Source organism: Xenopus laevis, chromosome 7L (genome assembly GCF_017654675.1).
Source record: "Xenopus laevis strain J_2021 chromosome 7L, Xenopus_laevis_v10.1, whole genome shotgun sequence".
Taxonomy (NCBI): domain Eukaryota; kingdom Metazoa; phylum Chordata; class Amphibia; order Anura; family Pipidae; genus Xenopus; species Xenopus laevis.
The window spans coordinates 135,120,980-135,138,505 of NC_054383.1; the positions used below are offsets into that span (position 1 = coordinate 135,120,980).

Consider the following 17,526-nt stretch of genomic DNA (forward strand, 5'->3'; position numbering starts at 1 on the left):
AAGTTTATCAGAGCACAAGTCACATGACTGGGGGCAGCTGGGAAACTGACAACTGCAGCAGCTCTATTAACTGATGCGCTTTGAAAAAAACATTTTTTCCCATTACATTATCCCTTTAATAACTCAATTGCAAACTGTATATGAATATCAAAGTCGGTATCGTACCAGTACGAACTTGCCCTTTAATGGCATCCTCCAGTTTGAAATGCCAACTGTGTTGCTAGGGTGCCATTTTCCCTAGCAACAAACAACTGTTTGAATATGGGAAGAAGAATTGACCCGAAAGGCTCTGAGACAGAGACAAGCACGAATATTAGAAATGAGGTCTTTAAATGAGAATGAATGTCTATTTTGGGTTGGGGGTAAGGTCACATGATAGAAAGGAAAGTTACTGGCATTCTACTAAAAGTGGATTTTTAGATGAACTTGCCCTTTAATATGCCCTGTTCCTAATACATGTCCCAGTAGTATGCACAAAGGAACAAGGTGACCCAGTGGCGGGTTCCGCTGAGACTTGTTATTTATAGTGCCGGTACTAACAAGGACACACTGCTCCCCAATACTAACAAGGATATGTCTCCCCATTAGAGAAACTGCTGCTTGTGTGCGATTGTGTGCGGCAGCCACGAGTCTCTCTACTGCCCCCCCCCTCCATTCAGCTTCACATGGGAACATCTGTAACCATAGTAACAACAACCTCCTTCTTCCTCACAAGCCCCCCACCCACCCCTAGAGCCCAGGGACGGGAGTTGAGGGAAAAGTGCAAGGTTACGGGGAGGCAAAGAATTCTCAGCTTTTGTGATGTTAATGAGGGAGTGAAACAGAGACCCAGTGTCAGTATCACTGCAGTACCGACTATATTATTATTATTAGTCTTTATTTGTCAGGGCTTTCATTAGAGGGGTGCAAATAGTGACTCCCACTGAGCAGGGCAGGACTGCTGCTTACACTGGGGATCAGATAGGATCTGTGCAGCCACTGGGACAGAATGTTCTGTTATACAGATAGCTAGAATCTCAGCTGCCATAAAGCAGGACAGGACTGCTGCTTACAATGGGGATCAGATAGGATCTGTGCAGCCACTGGGACAGAATGTTCTGTTATACAGATAGCTAGAATCTCAGCTGCCATAAAGCAGGACAGGACTGCTGCTTACAATGGGGATCAGATAGGATCTGTGCAGCCACTGGGACAGAATGTTCTGTTATACAGATAGCTAGAATCTCAGCTGCCATAAAGCAGGACAGGACTGTTGCTTACAATGGGGATCAGATAGGATGTGTGCAGCCACTGGGACAGAATGTTCTGTTATACAGATAGCTAGAATCTCAGCTGCCATAAAGCAGGACAGGACTGCTGCTTACAATGGGGATCAGATAGGATCTGTGCAGCCACTGGGACAGAATGTTCTGTTATACAGATAGCTAGAATCTCAGCTGCCATAAAGCAGGACAGGACTGCTGCTTACAATGGGGATCAGATAGGATCTGTGCAGCCACTGGGACAGAATGTTCTGTTATACAGATAGCTAGAATCTCAACATGTTAAAATGTATTTGAAGGTGAACTTACCCTTTACCAAGCAATAAACCTCTGACATGGAGAAGATGCAGATTTTACTGAACGGTCAGACAATGGAGGAATTATTGTGTCAGTGAATGACAGGTCAATGCAATGAGACTGTGAGGCGTTAGTTCCACGTGTCAGACTGTATCTGCCCCCTCTACTCACACTGGGGTTCATGCAAAATACCTGCACTTTCCTATACTGATGGCTCTGCAGAAAAAGCCTCATCCAATCAGACAGTGATGCTGAAATCAATACTCAGGGCCCCTGAGAGTCTGGCTGGGTGAATTATTTCTCAGACAAAGAGCATCATGTCAGTCTGTCCCGGGGACTGGGAACAAAACAGCACCAAATGTCTGTCTGCCTCCAGGCCTAATTGTGATACAGCCAATCAGCAGTCGCACAAATACCAGAGCACCTGCCTCATTGGCTGCGGTTCTGATCCACTCCCACGGGCCGTGATGGGAGTCTGTGCCCAGTGTTTGTGCTCTTGCCCACAGCCGGCGCCAGCCCATCTGCCCCCTAATAGGATTCTGTAAGATTGGTCTGGAACCCAAATGTTTATAGGTGCTGGGAGTTGTAGTCACTTTAGTCATGGGTTATAAAGAGTAACTTATAGATAGAAAATCTAGCTGTGCACTGCTTCTGGTTGCCATGGTCACTGACCCTAGAAACAAAATCAGCAACACCAAAAGGAAATTAGTAACAGCCACTGACCTGTTTGCTGAGATTTACTACTCCCACAAATCCAAGGAAGGTCCACTCTGTATTACTGTGTTTATTTCACTGCCAGGGGCAGAGTAGCAGTTACACAGAAAGGGAAAGTAAAGGAACTAGAGGAACTATTAGTGGTAGTAACAGTCTCTCTTTATAGCAGTCCAATAAATATAAGCTACAACTCCCAAGGTACAACTTCTGGTTCACTTTGATAGTGTCAAAAAACCCCACTGTTACTATAGGCACCATCTCTCCCTACTATACCTGCTATCCCACAGTCACACTCCCTTCCCAGAGACTATTATCCACTGTTACTATAGACACCATCTCTCCCTACTATACCTGCTATCCCACAGTCACACTCCCTTCCCAGAGACTATTATCCCCACTGTTACTATAGACACCATCTCTCCCTACTATACCTGCTATCCCACAGTCACACTCCCTTCCCAGAGACTATTATCCACTGTTACTATAGACACCATCTCTCCCTACTATACCTGCTATCCCACAGTCACACTCCCTTCCCAGAGACTATTATCCACTGTTACTATAGGCACCATCTCTCCCTACTATACCTGCTATCCCACAGTCACACTCCCTTCCCAGAGACTATTATCCACTGTTACTATAGACACCATCTCTCCCTACTATACCTGCTATCCCACAGTCACACTCCCTTCCCAGAGACTATTATCCACTGTTACTATAGACACCATCTCTCCCTACTATACCTGCTATCCCACAGTCACACTCCCTTCCCAGAGACTATTATCCACTGTTACTATAGGCACCATCTCTCCCTACTATACCTGCTATCCCACAGTCACACTCCCTTCCCAGAGACTATTATCCACTGTTACTATAGGCACCATCTCTCCCTACTATACCTGCTATCCCACAGTCACACTCCCTTCCCAGAGACTATTATCCCACTGTTACTATAGGCACCATCTCTCCTTACTATACCTGCTATCCCACAGTCACACTCCCTTCCCAGAGACTATTATCCCACTGTTACTATAGGGACCATCTCTCTCTACTATACCTGCTATCCCACAGTCACACTCCCTTCCCAGAGACTTTTATCCCACTGTTACTATAGACACATCTCTCCCTACTATACCTGCTATCCCACAGTCACACTCCCTTCCCAGAGACTATTATCCCACTGTTACTATAGACACCATCTCTCCCTACTATACCTGCTATCCCACAGTCACACTCCCTTCCCAGAGACTATTATCCACTGTTACTATAGGCACCATCTCTCCCTACTATACCTGCTATCCCACAGTCACACTCCCTTCCCAGAGACTATTATCCACTGTTACTATAGACACCATCTCTCCCTACTATACCTGCTATCCCACAGTCACACTCCCTTCCCAGAGACTATTATCCACTGTTACTATAGACACCATCTCTCCCTACTATACCTGCTATCCCACAGTCACACTCCCTTCCCAGAGACTATTATCCACTGTTACTATAGACACATCTCTCCCTACTATACCCGCTATCCTACAGTCACACTCCCTTCCCAGAGACTATTATCCACTGTTACTATAGACACCATCTCTCCCTACTATACCTGCTATCCCACAGTCACACTCCCTTCCCAGAGACTATTATCCACTGTTACTATAGGCACATCTCTCCCTACTATACCTGCTATCCCACAGTCACACTCCCTTCCCAGAGACTATTATCCACTGTTACTATAGGCACATCTCTCCCTACTATACCTGCTATCCCACAGTCAGGTCCAGTTGAACTGCACACATAACCAAGGGGTGAATACAGTGCTACCTAAACATGCTGCTCTGGGAGGGACCTGGGGAGACATCCATCACTTGGATAATCCTAAAAACAGCTCTGACATAGCACTGGGTATATTTGCAGCCTGGTGGGTAAAAGTCATTATTGATAACAATGTTATTTATAGGGTAGAAAGCAGAAAACATTAGAAGCCTGATATATTTTTCCAGATAAGATGCCCTCCCTTTACACACAGCATGCCGCGTGGTGCCACCCTACTTGCCCCTTACTCAACCTATTTTGCCCTCCCTTATTTACCCCAAGGCTACTTACCACCATTTTGTTGCCTCACATTGAGGTAAAATTATCCCTCACTGGACTCCATGTCCCATGATCTTGAAAGTCGTCAAAAAGACACAATTTATAGATCCCGAGTCTCGTGCCAATAACTGCCTTTGTGTAGCCTCCCGGGTGTCTGTGGCCCCTAGGTGCCCCTAATTTTGCCCCCAGCCACAGTCCCCTGTCCACATTGCTTTCCCATAATGCTCAGCCAGGCGTCTCCCTGTAACGGTTTCCCAGGCGCTCTCTGTATGTCTCTTTCCCTGACAGCCTGTCTCAGTACATTGTCCCAATTCAGACAGTGGTTAGCAGGATTCCTGTGTCACTGGGGTGGGAGAATTCACTCGCATCCTTCTGCCTGGCAAATTAGCCGGACCAAACCTCCTTATCCAGCACTACTCTTTCCATCTCTTCGTCTTGTCAGTGCTTACAGGGGTATTACCCTTCCCCCATCCCTGCAACACACATGTCCTAATCCCTTTTTCCCCACCGCCCTCCCCCATATCAGGGAATGGAACAATCCATTCAGGTGCAAAGACAATGGTAGTATGGGAGAGAGAGCTAAGCCAATAGGGAGAGGCGGGCCTGGGCTCTGTATACAGCATGTGAGCAAGGGGTGCAGCCCTGTATCAGGGCCCCGGGGCCCCGCTTCCCACTGTGAAGTTATTTCACAGACCAGAGACATAAAAAATACTTTGATTGTTACAAAAAGAATGTTTCTTGTATCTCTGAGTGTAACAAAGTATCAGTGGGCTCCTTAGAGCGACAACTTGCATTTATTTATACATTTTCATGGAAATAAAATCCTACAATAAAGGGGGCAGCTTTTCCCCAGTATCCCGGCAGCCCAGTCCAACACTGCCTATCCAGGAGGGGGCACAATATGCACCCCAATGTAATGTGGTGGACACAGGGTAGCTTTAACCATGTATTTATATGGGGCCCTAAGGTTTCTGGGGGGTCAGAGAGTTTTTGTTGGTGTGCATTTCATGTTCTCCGGGGGTTTGGGGTGACCCAGTAGTGTTTAGTAGAATTTAGTTACAACCTGGAGCAAAGACATGATGACAGTGGTCATCATCATCATTAGAGGGTACAAGTGGTATTTAAGTTAGGGACAAAATGGGACCCCAATAAAATTAAAGGAAGTAGGACCTACTGGAGTAGACGGGGTTGGATGTATAATGGGTGGGGTTTTGTTATAATAAGACATGGCTGGGTAGTTTCTAGGGTTGCCACCTGGCCAGTATTTTACCTGCCTGGCCAGTAAAAATGTCGCATGATCGCAAAGTATAGAGAAAAACCATAAAAACATATGATGGCCGGTATTTTTTTCTAGAAAAGGCAACCCTATTAGTTTCAGGGGCTTGGCTTTTTTTTTTTTTTGCATTGGGGCCTCATTCTACTTGATGGCAGGTCCTACCTCTCGGGGGCCCGGTTGACTGGTGGACTAATAACTGGGGACCAGGCTGGGCTGTGGGTTCTGGCAAATGGCAGAGGAGCTGCTGTAAAATGCCATAGACACTCACTATTTATTGGGCTGGTGGGGGGCAGTTTGGGTCTCTGTATACTTGGAATTCCAGGGCCTATTTTGACTCCCAGTCCAGATCTTCTAGGGACCCCTATGGGGAGGGTCCTGTAATGATTTCTAATGGTGGCCCTGCCTCCCTTGGGGAAAAGGCACCCAGCCCTTACTTGAAGCTTAGAAATACAGCACCAGGATAGATATATTAGCCAATACAGCTTCACATGGGGTCCTCAGCTTACAAGTCATGTTCTGTTTTTATAGGGACATTATACCCTTTTTTTTCAACATTAAAGGGGTTGTTCATCTTCAATTTAACTGTTAGTATGATGTAGAGAGGGATATTCTGAGACAGTTTGCAATTGGTTTTAATTTTTTATGGTTTTTGACTTATTTAGCTTTTTATTCAGCAGCTCTCCAAAGTCCAAATCACCCTAGCAACCTTGCATTGATTTAAATAAGAGACTGGAATATGAATAGGAGAGGCCTGAATAGAAAGATGAGTAAAAAAAGATGGCAATAACAATACTTTTGTAGCTTTACAGTGCATTTGTTTTTTAGATGGGGTCAGTGACCCCTCATTTGAAAGCTGGAAAGATTCAGAAGAAGAAGGCAAATAATTAAAAAAATAATAATGAAGACCAGCTGAAAAGTTGCTTAGAATTGTCCATTCTATAACATACTAAAAGTTAACTTTAAGGCCGAAAGCATTTATGCAGAACATGCCTGTTGGAAACTGTCACTTTCTAACGTCCTGTCACTTCCTGGTTTTGCCGAGCAAAGGAGAAGCTGATGGTACAAATTAACTAAACACAGATAAAACTTGAGAATGACTTCTCAAAGCCCAAAAAAGATTCACAAAATACATAATATAAAAAAATCTCGCTGTAACCTGTACCAACCAATCAGCTGCACTAGATCAGTCCCAGCTAATTGGTTGCTAATTGGTTGCTATAGATAATCTATAGTTAATCTTGCCCCATGTTACACACATTGGAGGATCAGCTCCCTCATTGCGGATCAGTCGTATTTATAATAAAATAAAATATGTTATTTGTGGAACAAGGAAATGCAAGTGATGTATATCTGTACCTTGTGCTCAGTATCCTGAGGAGATTCCTGAGCACCCGATGAGCTGCAGGGTGCTGGCACCTCCATGGGAATTCTGGGAGAGGAAGAAAAATGATGATGGGGTGGTACAATAATAATAAACCCCTGTAGCAGCTACGGCATCTTATTGCTCAGGGGAGCAGTGTATAGGCCAATGGTGGGAATGAATCTGCAGGGAGAATTAAAGTATAACCTGTAACAGGTGTTTAAACATTGTTTACAGAAAAAAGGATTAAGTGAGAGGAGTTAGAGTTGCCACCTCCCTCCTCACCTCACAGTCATCTGCTAATTAGACATGTAGGATGTGGATTTTATATGTCTCAGAGCAAAATAAGTCCTCGTTGACTTCTAATATCCTTATCATTTACAGTAGGGGGTACATTATCCCTTATAATACATGAGTGATACTCAGAGTTCCCTGTATAACTCAGCCTGCAGCCTTGTGCCTTTATATGGTCACAGAACAACCCCTCAGTGACTTCTAATATCCTTATCATTTACAGTAGGGGGTACATTATCCCTTATAATACATGAGTGATACTCAGAGTTCCCTGTATAACTCAGCCTGCAGCCTTGTGCCTTTATATGGTCACAGAACAACCCCTCAGTGACTTCTAATATCCTTATCATTTACAGTAGGGGGTACATTATCCCTTATAATACATGAGTGATACTAAAATGGCAGCAAGTAGGTGTCAGTATCCAGGCAGCAGTATGGGGCAGTAGGGTTTATAGGGAGGAAGTGTATAGGAAACAACATGATGTAAAGCTTGTGTAGCAATAAGAGAGTAAATGTGTCATTGATTTTGTGTTGAGGTTAATGAGGCAGGAAATGCTGAGCAGCCGTGAAACACATAGATCAATGTAGGGGATTTAGGTAGAGACACATATCCCTGTCTGTGGAATAAGCATAAGTCCCAGATGTCACTAATTACCCAAATAATACACAAACAAGGAAAGCTACAAACACCAGAAATCCTAAGAAATGACACAGCGATTAGTAGCTTTCCAGTTACAGACCTGTGACTGCTTGCAAATCTTAAAGGGAAACACACCTGATTTATAAGAACAATCTCCATTGACTTAATTTCCCCTACAAATGATCAGTAGAAACATACATTATGCTGCACAATGTTACAATCAAGGGGCGATGTCACAATGCGGGGGTAATGTCACAACCGCCTGCTGAAAAATAACAGTTTTTTTAAACAGGAAATAGGATTCCTTTCCAAAGGTGCCTATTGGGCACTGCCTACATTCTGCAAATTGTCCCTACAATTACAAAAACAATTGTGAACTTCCCCTTTAATTGAGTGTGTGTGAATTTGGGGTTTTAGAGAGGGGGTTGATATTGGTTTCTATGCACTGTCCCTATCTATGTGCAGAATTAATGAGACGGGTGCTTGTAGCATTGCATGCAGAATTGGAGTGTTTGACTCATTACACACATCCTGCCCACAGCTTCCCTCGCTCATCTAACCAGAGGGGGGTCCTACCGTCCCCCAGACTTGCGATCCCAGCGATGGAAGTTGAAAACAAAGGCCTCATTCAGTGGAGCTGGTGCCCAGGCTGCCCAATAGTTTCTCTGTAGCAAAGGAGACAAAACCCTGGATGTATAGTGAAAGTCTCCAGCATAGCAGGGGTTAACCAGGAAATTTACATTAAAATCACCCAATTTACATTCAAGTCTATGGGGAGTGATTCTGGCTGTTTTTGTTCTACTAAAAAATCTTTTCAAGCCTATAAATAATGAAGCCAAACTGCAATCAGACTTTAGAATTACAGGTATGGGATCCGTTATCCGGAAACCCGTTATCCAGAGAGCCAACTCCCAACGACTGCATTTAAATCAAATCATTTAAGTGTTTAAAATGATTTCCTTTTTCTGTGTAATAATAAAACAGTCGCTTGTACTTGATCCCAACTAAGATATAATTAATCCTTATTGGAGGCAAAACCAGTCTATTGGGCTTATTTAATATTCATTTTAGTAAAGATCCAAAATAAGGAAAGACCTCTTATCTGGAAACCTCAGGTCCTGAGCATTTTAGATAACAGGTCCCTCATCTGTATTCTGCTTTCATTATACTAAAAGTCAGTGCTAAGGGCAACTACTCAGATACAAGTGGTAATTGATCCCTAACTATAGAAGGAATTTCTGCCATAAAGCAAGACAGCCCTACTGCTGGAAAGGAAGCAGGGACAGACATGCTAGTACCAACATATATATTCTCCCAGAAAGTGAGGCTGCAGAACTTGAGAGACAGGCTTTGCAGCATTAGAAAGCTTAGGGGTAGTTCACCTTTAACTTAACTGTTAGTATGTTATAAAATGGCTAATTCTAAGCAACTTTTCAATTTGCCTTCATTTTTTCTTTTTTCATAGTGAATTATTTGTCTTCTTCTTTCAAGCTCTCAAATTGGGGTCACTGACCCCATCTAAAAACAAAAGTTATTTTTTTATTACTCATTATCTTTCTATTCAGGCCTCTCCTATTCATATTCCAGTCTCTTGTTCAAATCTGTGCATGGTTGCTAGGGTTGTTTGGACCCTAGCAACCAGACGGCTGAAATTGCAAACTGGAGAGCTGCTGAATAAAAAGCTAAATAACTCAAAAACCACAAATAATAAAAAATGAAAACCAATTGCAAATTGTCTCAGACTATCACTCTCTAGATCATACTAAGAGTTAATTTAAAGGGGAACTACTCGCTTTATTGTAACCCCCAGCAGTGCACTTGGTTACACACCTACCCATGTCCGAGTGTGTGTGACTAGTAGGGATGTAGCGAACTGTTCGCCGGCGAACTAGTTCGCGCGAACTTCGACTGTTCGCGTCCGCCGCAAGTTCGCGAACGTCGCGCGACGTTCGCCAATAGGCGTTCGCGTCAAAATCGGTCGCCCATTCGACCATTCGATCGCTAAAATCGAACGATTTTCGTTCGATTCGAACGAAAATCGTTCGATCGAACGATTAAAATCCTTCGATCGTTCGAATCGAACGATTTTCGGATGATCGAAGTTCGCGAACAGTTCGCGAACAGTTCGCAAATTATGCCGGTGTTCGCGAACGGCGTTCGCGAACACATCGGCGGCGGTTCGCTACATCCCTAGTGACTAGTGAGGACCTTTCAAACAAGGAAATGGGAACTTAGGTTACTTGAAATGTGTATATTTTCTGGATCAGGGTGAGAAAGTTTTGGGGGGCAACCCTCCCTGTCCCCCAATAAGAATCATTATATATAAAAAGAGATTCCAGGCTGGGACACTCCCAGTTCTGCTTTCACTGCCAAAATGGATATAAACACAATAGAGGAAGCTCTCAGTAACCGAGCAGCAGAGACAGTTACAGCCTTTCCCTGAATTTCACCCGGAAATAACACGGCACCTTCCATGATGATAAACAGGGACATTCAGACCAATGTGCAGTGCACCCTATTAGTTTGGGGCAATTTACCTCAAATTATGTGAAGTTTGTTTGGCAGATCTACAGGAGAACATCAACTTGAAAACTCCCAAATACATCAACGCTAAAGCCATTTCTTCCCAAAAGTGATGTCACAATGGGTGCCGCCAGAGAGAAATTAGTGCAGTTGCTAAACTTAAACAGTGATTTAGGGAGTGAACCAATATCTTTTGAGACTGGCAGGGATAGTGCAGGTAATGTTTCTCATAAAGGAAATTATTCTCCTGAATTTCAGCTGGAAATAACACGGCATCTTCCATTATGCTAAACACGGACATTTAGACCAGTTTGCAGTGCACCCTATTGGTTTGGGGCAATTTACCTCAGATTATGTGAAGTTTGTTTGGCAGATCTACAGGAGAACATCAACTCGAAAACTGCCAAATACGTCAACGCTACAGCCATTTCTTCCCAAAAGTGATATCACAATGGGTGCCGCCGGAGAGAAATGAGGGCAATTGCTAAATTTAAACAGTGATTTAGGGAGTGAATCACTATCTTTTGAGACTGGCAGGGATAGTGCAGGTAATGTTTCTCATAAAGGAAATTATTCTCCTGATCTCTGATCGCTGATCTCTTCTAGTGGTGAGATGACTGGGTGTTTCTGTGCTTCCCTTATTATTAACCCAAAAACATTCTCCTTATCACTGGTTTCTGGGGAACAACATGGAAACACTTTCGACTGCAGCTTCCCTATTTGTGGCCTGTAAGTTATTGGGCTGGAATCGGACAATGTCAGCACTTTATTCTCTGGGGATCAGAGCAGAACATGGAGACGCTTTAGACTAGAGCATTAAACAAGACGAAAGGAAAAAAACAAACAGAAAAAATACAAAGGACTTTGTTTATGGTAATGCAAATTGTTATCAACTGGAAATGCACATGCAAAGTATCACTTTCTATCAATGTCTCTTCCCGTTTTACCTTTGATACAAATAGTCATTATACAGGGAACTCGGAGTATCACTCATGTATTATAAGGGATAATGTACCCCCTACTGTAAATGATAAGGATATTAGAAGTCACTGAGGGGTTGTTCTGTGACCATATAAAGGCACAAGGCTGCAGGCTGAGTTATACAGGGAACTCTGAGTATCACTCATGTATTATAAGGGATAATGTACCCCTACTGTAAATGATAAGGATATTAGAAGTCACTGAGGGGTTGTTCTGTGATCATATATAGACACAAGGCTGCAGGCTGAGTTATACAGGGAACTCTGAGTATCACTCATGTATTATAAGGGATAATGTACCCCCTACTGTAAATGATAAGGATATTAGAAGTCACTGAGGGGTTGTTCTGTGACCATATAAAGGCACAAGGCTGCAGGCTGAGTTATATAGGGAACTCTGAGTATCACTCATGTATTATAAGGGATAATGTACCCCCTACTGTAAATGATAAGGATATTAGAAGTCACTGAGGGGTTCTGTTTATGATGAAATTCTCATTTAGGAATATATATATAACTGAGGACACCTTCACCATAACAATCTCTGCAGCTGATGAAGACTCATCACAGAAGAAATGAAAAGAGGAATTTCGGAGCATTTCTGACAGCAAAGAACGAGAGGAGGGAAACAAATGGCTGCAGAGATTGAGAATGCAACAGCAGTAACATAAAGCAATGCCCTGCTGTGCAGCTGGTGTATTATATAGGAGGAGTGCACCTACCTGTGAATCCGCTGGATGCAGAGCGGAGGTGCTGAGGCCCCACTGTAGGATACAGATGTAGCTCTCCAGCTGAGCGGGAGTTAATGTTACTACACAAATGTGGAACTTACTATGATGCTTCTCTCTCTTTACTAGAGGAAACGTGTCCAGCAGCTTAAAGGGGGAAGCGCTTGGTTAACCCTTTTTCCTGCTAGATGTGCAGAGGTGAGCGGTTAATAGTGATGCAGATAGTCTCCAGGAGGGAAGTGGTTAACGCAAAGTGGGTTCCTTATCACTAAGTGCAGAGAAACATTCTTTACATTTTGTAGCTGGAGCAACAGGTTTTGGGTTTTGCAGTGGGAGTCTAGACACCTCCAACTTGTTTCACTTGATTTCTAGGGGGGCTTTATAGGTATTCAGCTTGCTCTCAGGCTAGGGTTTAGTGCAACGGGTTCTTCAAGGCTGCACGACCCCTATCCAAAACAGGACAGGTCTGGTTCTTTCTTGTATATTAGAGCCATTGTGTTTTATAGATCCAGTCCTACTCATCCCTTTAAAGGGGTTGCTCACCTTTAGTATGATGTAGAGAGTGATATTCTGAGACAGTTTGCAATTGGTTTTCATTTTATATTAAATGTGGTTTTTGACTTATTTAGCTTTTTATTCAGCAGCTCTCCAGTTTGCTATTTTAACAGTCTGGTTGCTAGGGTAGAGATTACCCTAGCAACCATGCATTAATTTGAATAAGAGACTGGAATATGAATAGGAGAGGCCTGAATAGAACGAGGAGTAATAAAAAGTAACAATAATAATAAATGTGTAGCCTTACAGAGCTTTTGCTTTTTAGATGGGCCCCCATTTGAAAGCTGTAGAGTAAAAAAAAAAAAAAACTATTAAAAAGAAAAAATTAAGGCCAATTGAAAGGTTGCCTAGAATTGGCCATTCTATGACATATAAAAAGTTAACGTAAATGTGAAGCACGCCTTTAAAGGGGTGGTTCACCTTGAAATTAACTGTTAGTATGATGTAGAGAGGGATATTCTCAGACAATTTGCAATTGGTTTTCATTTTTTTTTTATTTGTAGTTTTTGACTTATTTAGCTTATTATTCAGCAGCTCTTCAATTTGCAATCTCAGCCACCTGGTTGCTAGGGTTCAAATTCCCCTAGCAACCATGCATTGATTCGAATAAGAGACTGGAATATGAATAGGAGAGGCCTGAATAGAAAGACAAATAATAAAAAGTAACAATAACAATACATTTGTAGCCTTACAGAGCTTTTTTTTTTTTTTTAAGATGGGGTCAGTGACCCCTATTTGAAAGCTGGAAAAAGTAAAAAAAAACTATGAAAAAGAAAAAATGAAGGCCAATTGAAAAGTTGCCTAGAATTAGCCATAACATATAAAAAGTTATCTTAAAGGTGAAGCTCCCCTTTAAGGTGTGTTAGTTAGAGACTCCACGGAGAGCAGCAGTGCATTATGGGCCAATCATGTTGTGGTCAGGCAGCTGACAGTAGGACATGTTGGAAGCCAAGTGCTGTTCCTCTTTTTATTAATAAATGTTTCAGGGAAGGAACGAGGAACATGTTTCGGTAGGTTTGGAGGCACATACACTGGTACATCAAATCCTACTGACCCATGTGTGGAGTCTAATGTAAATAAAGGTGGGCTCATTCACTGGGGGTCATTTATCAAAACTGGGCAAATTTGCACATGGGCAGTAACCCATGGCAACCAATCAAATTGCTGCATTCATTGTTCTGCTTGCAGCTGGCTATAAAAAGCTAATCACTGATTGGTTGCTATAGGTAACTGCCCATGGGCAAATTTGCCCTGTGTTGATAAATGAGCCCCACTGAAAGCAGAAGGATCCAACATCTGTATTGATTTCAGTAGTAAAGGTATAGGATCCATTATCCAGAAAGCTCCAAATTACGGAAAGGCCGTCTCCCCTAGACTCATTGTTTAAAAAAAGATTTCCTTTTTCTGTGTAATAATAAAACAGTCGCTTGTACTTGATCCCAACTAAGATATAATTAATCCTTATTGGAAGCAAAACCAACCTATTGGGTTTATTTCATGTTTATATGATTTTCTAGTAGAAATACATTATCCAGAAAGCTCCAAATTACAGAAAGGCTGTCTTCAATAGACTCTATTTTATCCAAATCATTCAAATTTTTAAAGATGATTTCCTTTTTCTGTGTAATATTAAAACAGCAGCTTGTACTTGATCCCAACTAAGATATAATTAATCCTTATTGGAGGCAAAACCAGTCTATTGGGTTTATTTATGGGCAGATTTATCATGGGTCGAATTGAAAATTAGAATGTTCATCTTTTTTTTTTGGCAAAACGGTCAAATTCCATTGGGAATTATTAAAATTCAATTCAAGATTTTTTTAAAAAATTCTAATTTGAGATTTATCATACACTGGCCCTTTAAGAACTCAAATTCAACTATTCGCCCCTAAAATAGCTGTTTTAGTCAACGGAAGACATCCTGGAAGTTGGAGTTTTTTTGCCGCCTTCCCGCCTTCCTTCTCCTTTGGAGAAAAAACATGAATCAATTTTTTAAAACTCAAATTGAATTGAATTCACATTTTCAGGTCGATCCTATTCACCCCAGTTTTGAAAATTTGATTTTTTAAATACATTTCGATTAGTCGAATTTCGAGTTCATGGGAGTTTTAAAAAAACTATCATGAATTCGGAATTCAACCCCTTAATGTTTACACAACTTTCTCGTATGGACATCCAAATTAAGGAAAGATCCCTTATCCGGAAACCCCCAGGTCCTGATCATTGTGGATAACAGGTCCCGTACGTGTAGCAGCTTTGCCCATATAGAAGAAGCGTGGGAGCCTCGTCACATTTCATTGGATGGAGGTGAAGCCAGAAGAAGGGATATTATTTGCTACGACCCCTGGGATGAATTTCGGGCTTTATGACAGAGAAGCAGCAGCCGCCTGGAGAAACAAAACTCTCAATACAAATAGAAACGTTACATTCTATTTGCCGGTATGACATCACATGTATAATTTATCTCACTGCAAACACCAAGGCTTTCTGTTGCCATGGCGACCACCTCGTTGTGCTGATATTAATTGTGCCGTCAGCAGGAAGCAGATTTGTGGTTGAAGAATGAACAACGCACAAGATAAAAGGCTGACACAGTAACGACTTTGTTGTGTCGAGGCCCAGGGCAGACACCAATGAAAGCCAGGCAGGAAGATGCATTGAAACTGAACTGTTTAGGCCCGTGGCCCTCAGAGAATGCTGGGACTTGTAGTTCAGTGAGGTTGGAGTGGCTAAAGCTCATTGGTTCATTGTTAAATAGATAGATCCCCATTGCACAAACCCCCTGCAAAAGGCACAGCTTATTTGTAAGTCAAAGGGTTGTAGGGAGGGGGTTGTTTACACAGATTGACTCAGCTAACTGCAGACAAGACAGTAAGTATGAAAGCAAAACAATTCTGTTTTATAAAGCAGTACTTACAGGCCTGCAGGCTGCCATCATGCTCATGAGCTTGCACTCTACAATATACAGTCACTGTAGTTTTCTGCAATTCTTTCCTAGAACAAAATATACTGCACAGAAAACCCTAATTCCCTATTTCTAGTTATATATAACTAGGGAGCAACCATAAGGGAGGGGTGTCATTTATTAACGGGGTGGTTCACCTTTGAGTTAACTTTTAGTATGTTATAGAACGGCTAATTCTAAGCAATGTTTCAATTGGCCTTCATTTTTTTCGCCTTCTTCTGAGTCTGTCCAGCTTTCAAACAGGGGTCACTGACCCCATCTAAAAACCAATGCTCTGTAAGACTACAAATGTATTGTAATTGCTACTTTTTATTACTCTTTCTATTCAGGCCTCTCCTATTCAAATCAGTGCATGGTTGTTAGGGTAATTTGGATCCTAGCAACCAGATCGCTGAAGTTGCAAACTGGAGAGCTGCTGAACAAAAAGCTAAATAACTCAAAAACCACAAATAATAAAAAAAATAAGAATAACTACAAATTGTCTCAGAATATCACTCTCTACATCATAATAAAAGTTAACTCAAAAGGTGCACAACCCCATTTAAAGGTGAACAACCCCTTTAAAGGAGAACTAGACCCTAAAAATGAATGTGGCTAAAAATGGCATGTTTTATATACTGAATTTATTGCACCAGCCTAAAGTTTCAGCTTGTCAATAGCAGCAATGATCCAGGACTTCAAACTTGTCACAGGGGGTCACCATCTTGGAAAGTGTCTGTGACACTCACATGCTCAGTGGGCTCTGATTGGCTGTTGAGAAGCTAAGCTTAGGGTTCGTCACTAATTATCCAGCAGAAAATGAGCTTCCCTGGCTGTAATATAAGCTGATGCTACAGGTTTGCTGATTATTAAATTCTGATGCTAATTGCACTGGTTTCTGTGCTGCCATGTAGTAATTATGTGTATTAATTACTAATCAGCCTTATATTGTGACATTTCTATTCTATGTGTACTGTATATTGTGAGTGGCTCCCTAAGCTCAGTAAGTGACAGCAGCACAGAGCATGTGCAGTGAATCAGCAGAAAAGAAGATGGGGAGCTACTGGGGCATCTTTGGATCTTTACTGCTAAAGGGCTGTGGTTGCCTTGGGCTGGTACAGAAGCACAAAACATCATGTACAACATTTCTACCTACTTCTTTAGTTAAACATTGCTTGTCCTTTAAAGGAGAAGGAAAGCCCCAGGGCGCAAAACCCCTCCCCCCCTCCCGTGTATTGCCCCCCCTCCCTCCTCCCCCCTGGCCTACCCCTCCCGCTGGGCAAATGCCCCTAACTTGTTACTCACCCCTCTGCGCAGGTCCTGTCCACGGAGTTCACAGTCGCCATCTTCTCCCATGCGCGTCTTCTTCCTGCTCTGACCGGCGTCTTCTGGCGCATGCGCAGTAGGAGCAGGTACCGGTACAGCTCTATTGCGCATGCGCCGAATGTCACGAAGTTTTCCGATTTCACTTCATGACATTCGGCGCAGAGGGGTGACAGGACCTGCGCAGAGGGGTGAGTAACAAGTTAGGGGCATTTGCCCAGCGGGAGGGGGGAGGGGTTTTGCGCCCTGGGGCTTTCCTTCTCCTTTAACATTAGTTACATTTGCCCCAGTGCAATAACCAATAGCAACCAATCAGGGATATAGATTTATCATCCTTCCTGCTATTGCTGATTGGCTGCTATTGATCACAGCACCGGGATATATTTGCCCACTGTTTCCTATCAGAGCAGCTCATTGATATACTAGCAGCAGGTGTAGGCTCGTGCATAGGCATGGACCTACCTTGACAGGGTTAATGGCAGTGATGTAAGTAGAGTTGATCACAATACTTATCCCTAGGGAATCTGCATTCTAAGAAT

The 17,526-nt window shown here is 42.7% G+C and overlaps 1 protein-coding gene across 3 annotated transcripts in view; it reads right to left on the reverse strand.

Moving 5' to 3' along the window:
- Positions 1-12,309, reverse strand: part of arhgap33.L (Rho GTPase activating protein 33 L homeolog) — a 51,825-nt gene extending 39,516 nt beyond the window's left edge. Inside the window, exons 1-2 of one of the 3 annotated variants that reach the window (XM_041569834.1) lie at positions 12,160-12,309; positions 6,997-7,069 (exon numbers count right to left, since the gene is read on the reverse strand). In XM_041569834.1, coding sequence (XP_041425768.1) covers positions 6,997-7,062 — 66 coding nt within the window. In that variant the 5' untranslated portion in view covers positions 7,063-7,069; positions 12,160-12,309. Of the gene's footprint in view, positions 1-4,376; positions 4,867-6,996; positions 7,184-12,159 lie in introns of those variants that run through there. The other 2 variants (XM_041569833.1, XM_041569835.1) reach the window with 2 other exon arrangements.
- Positions 12,310-17,526: the final 5,217 nt, after the last annotated feature.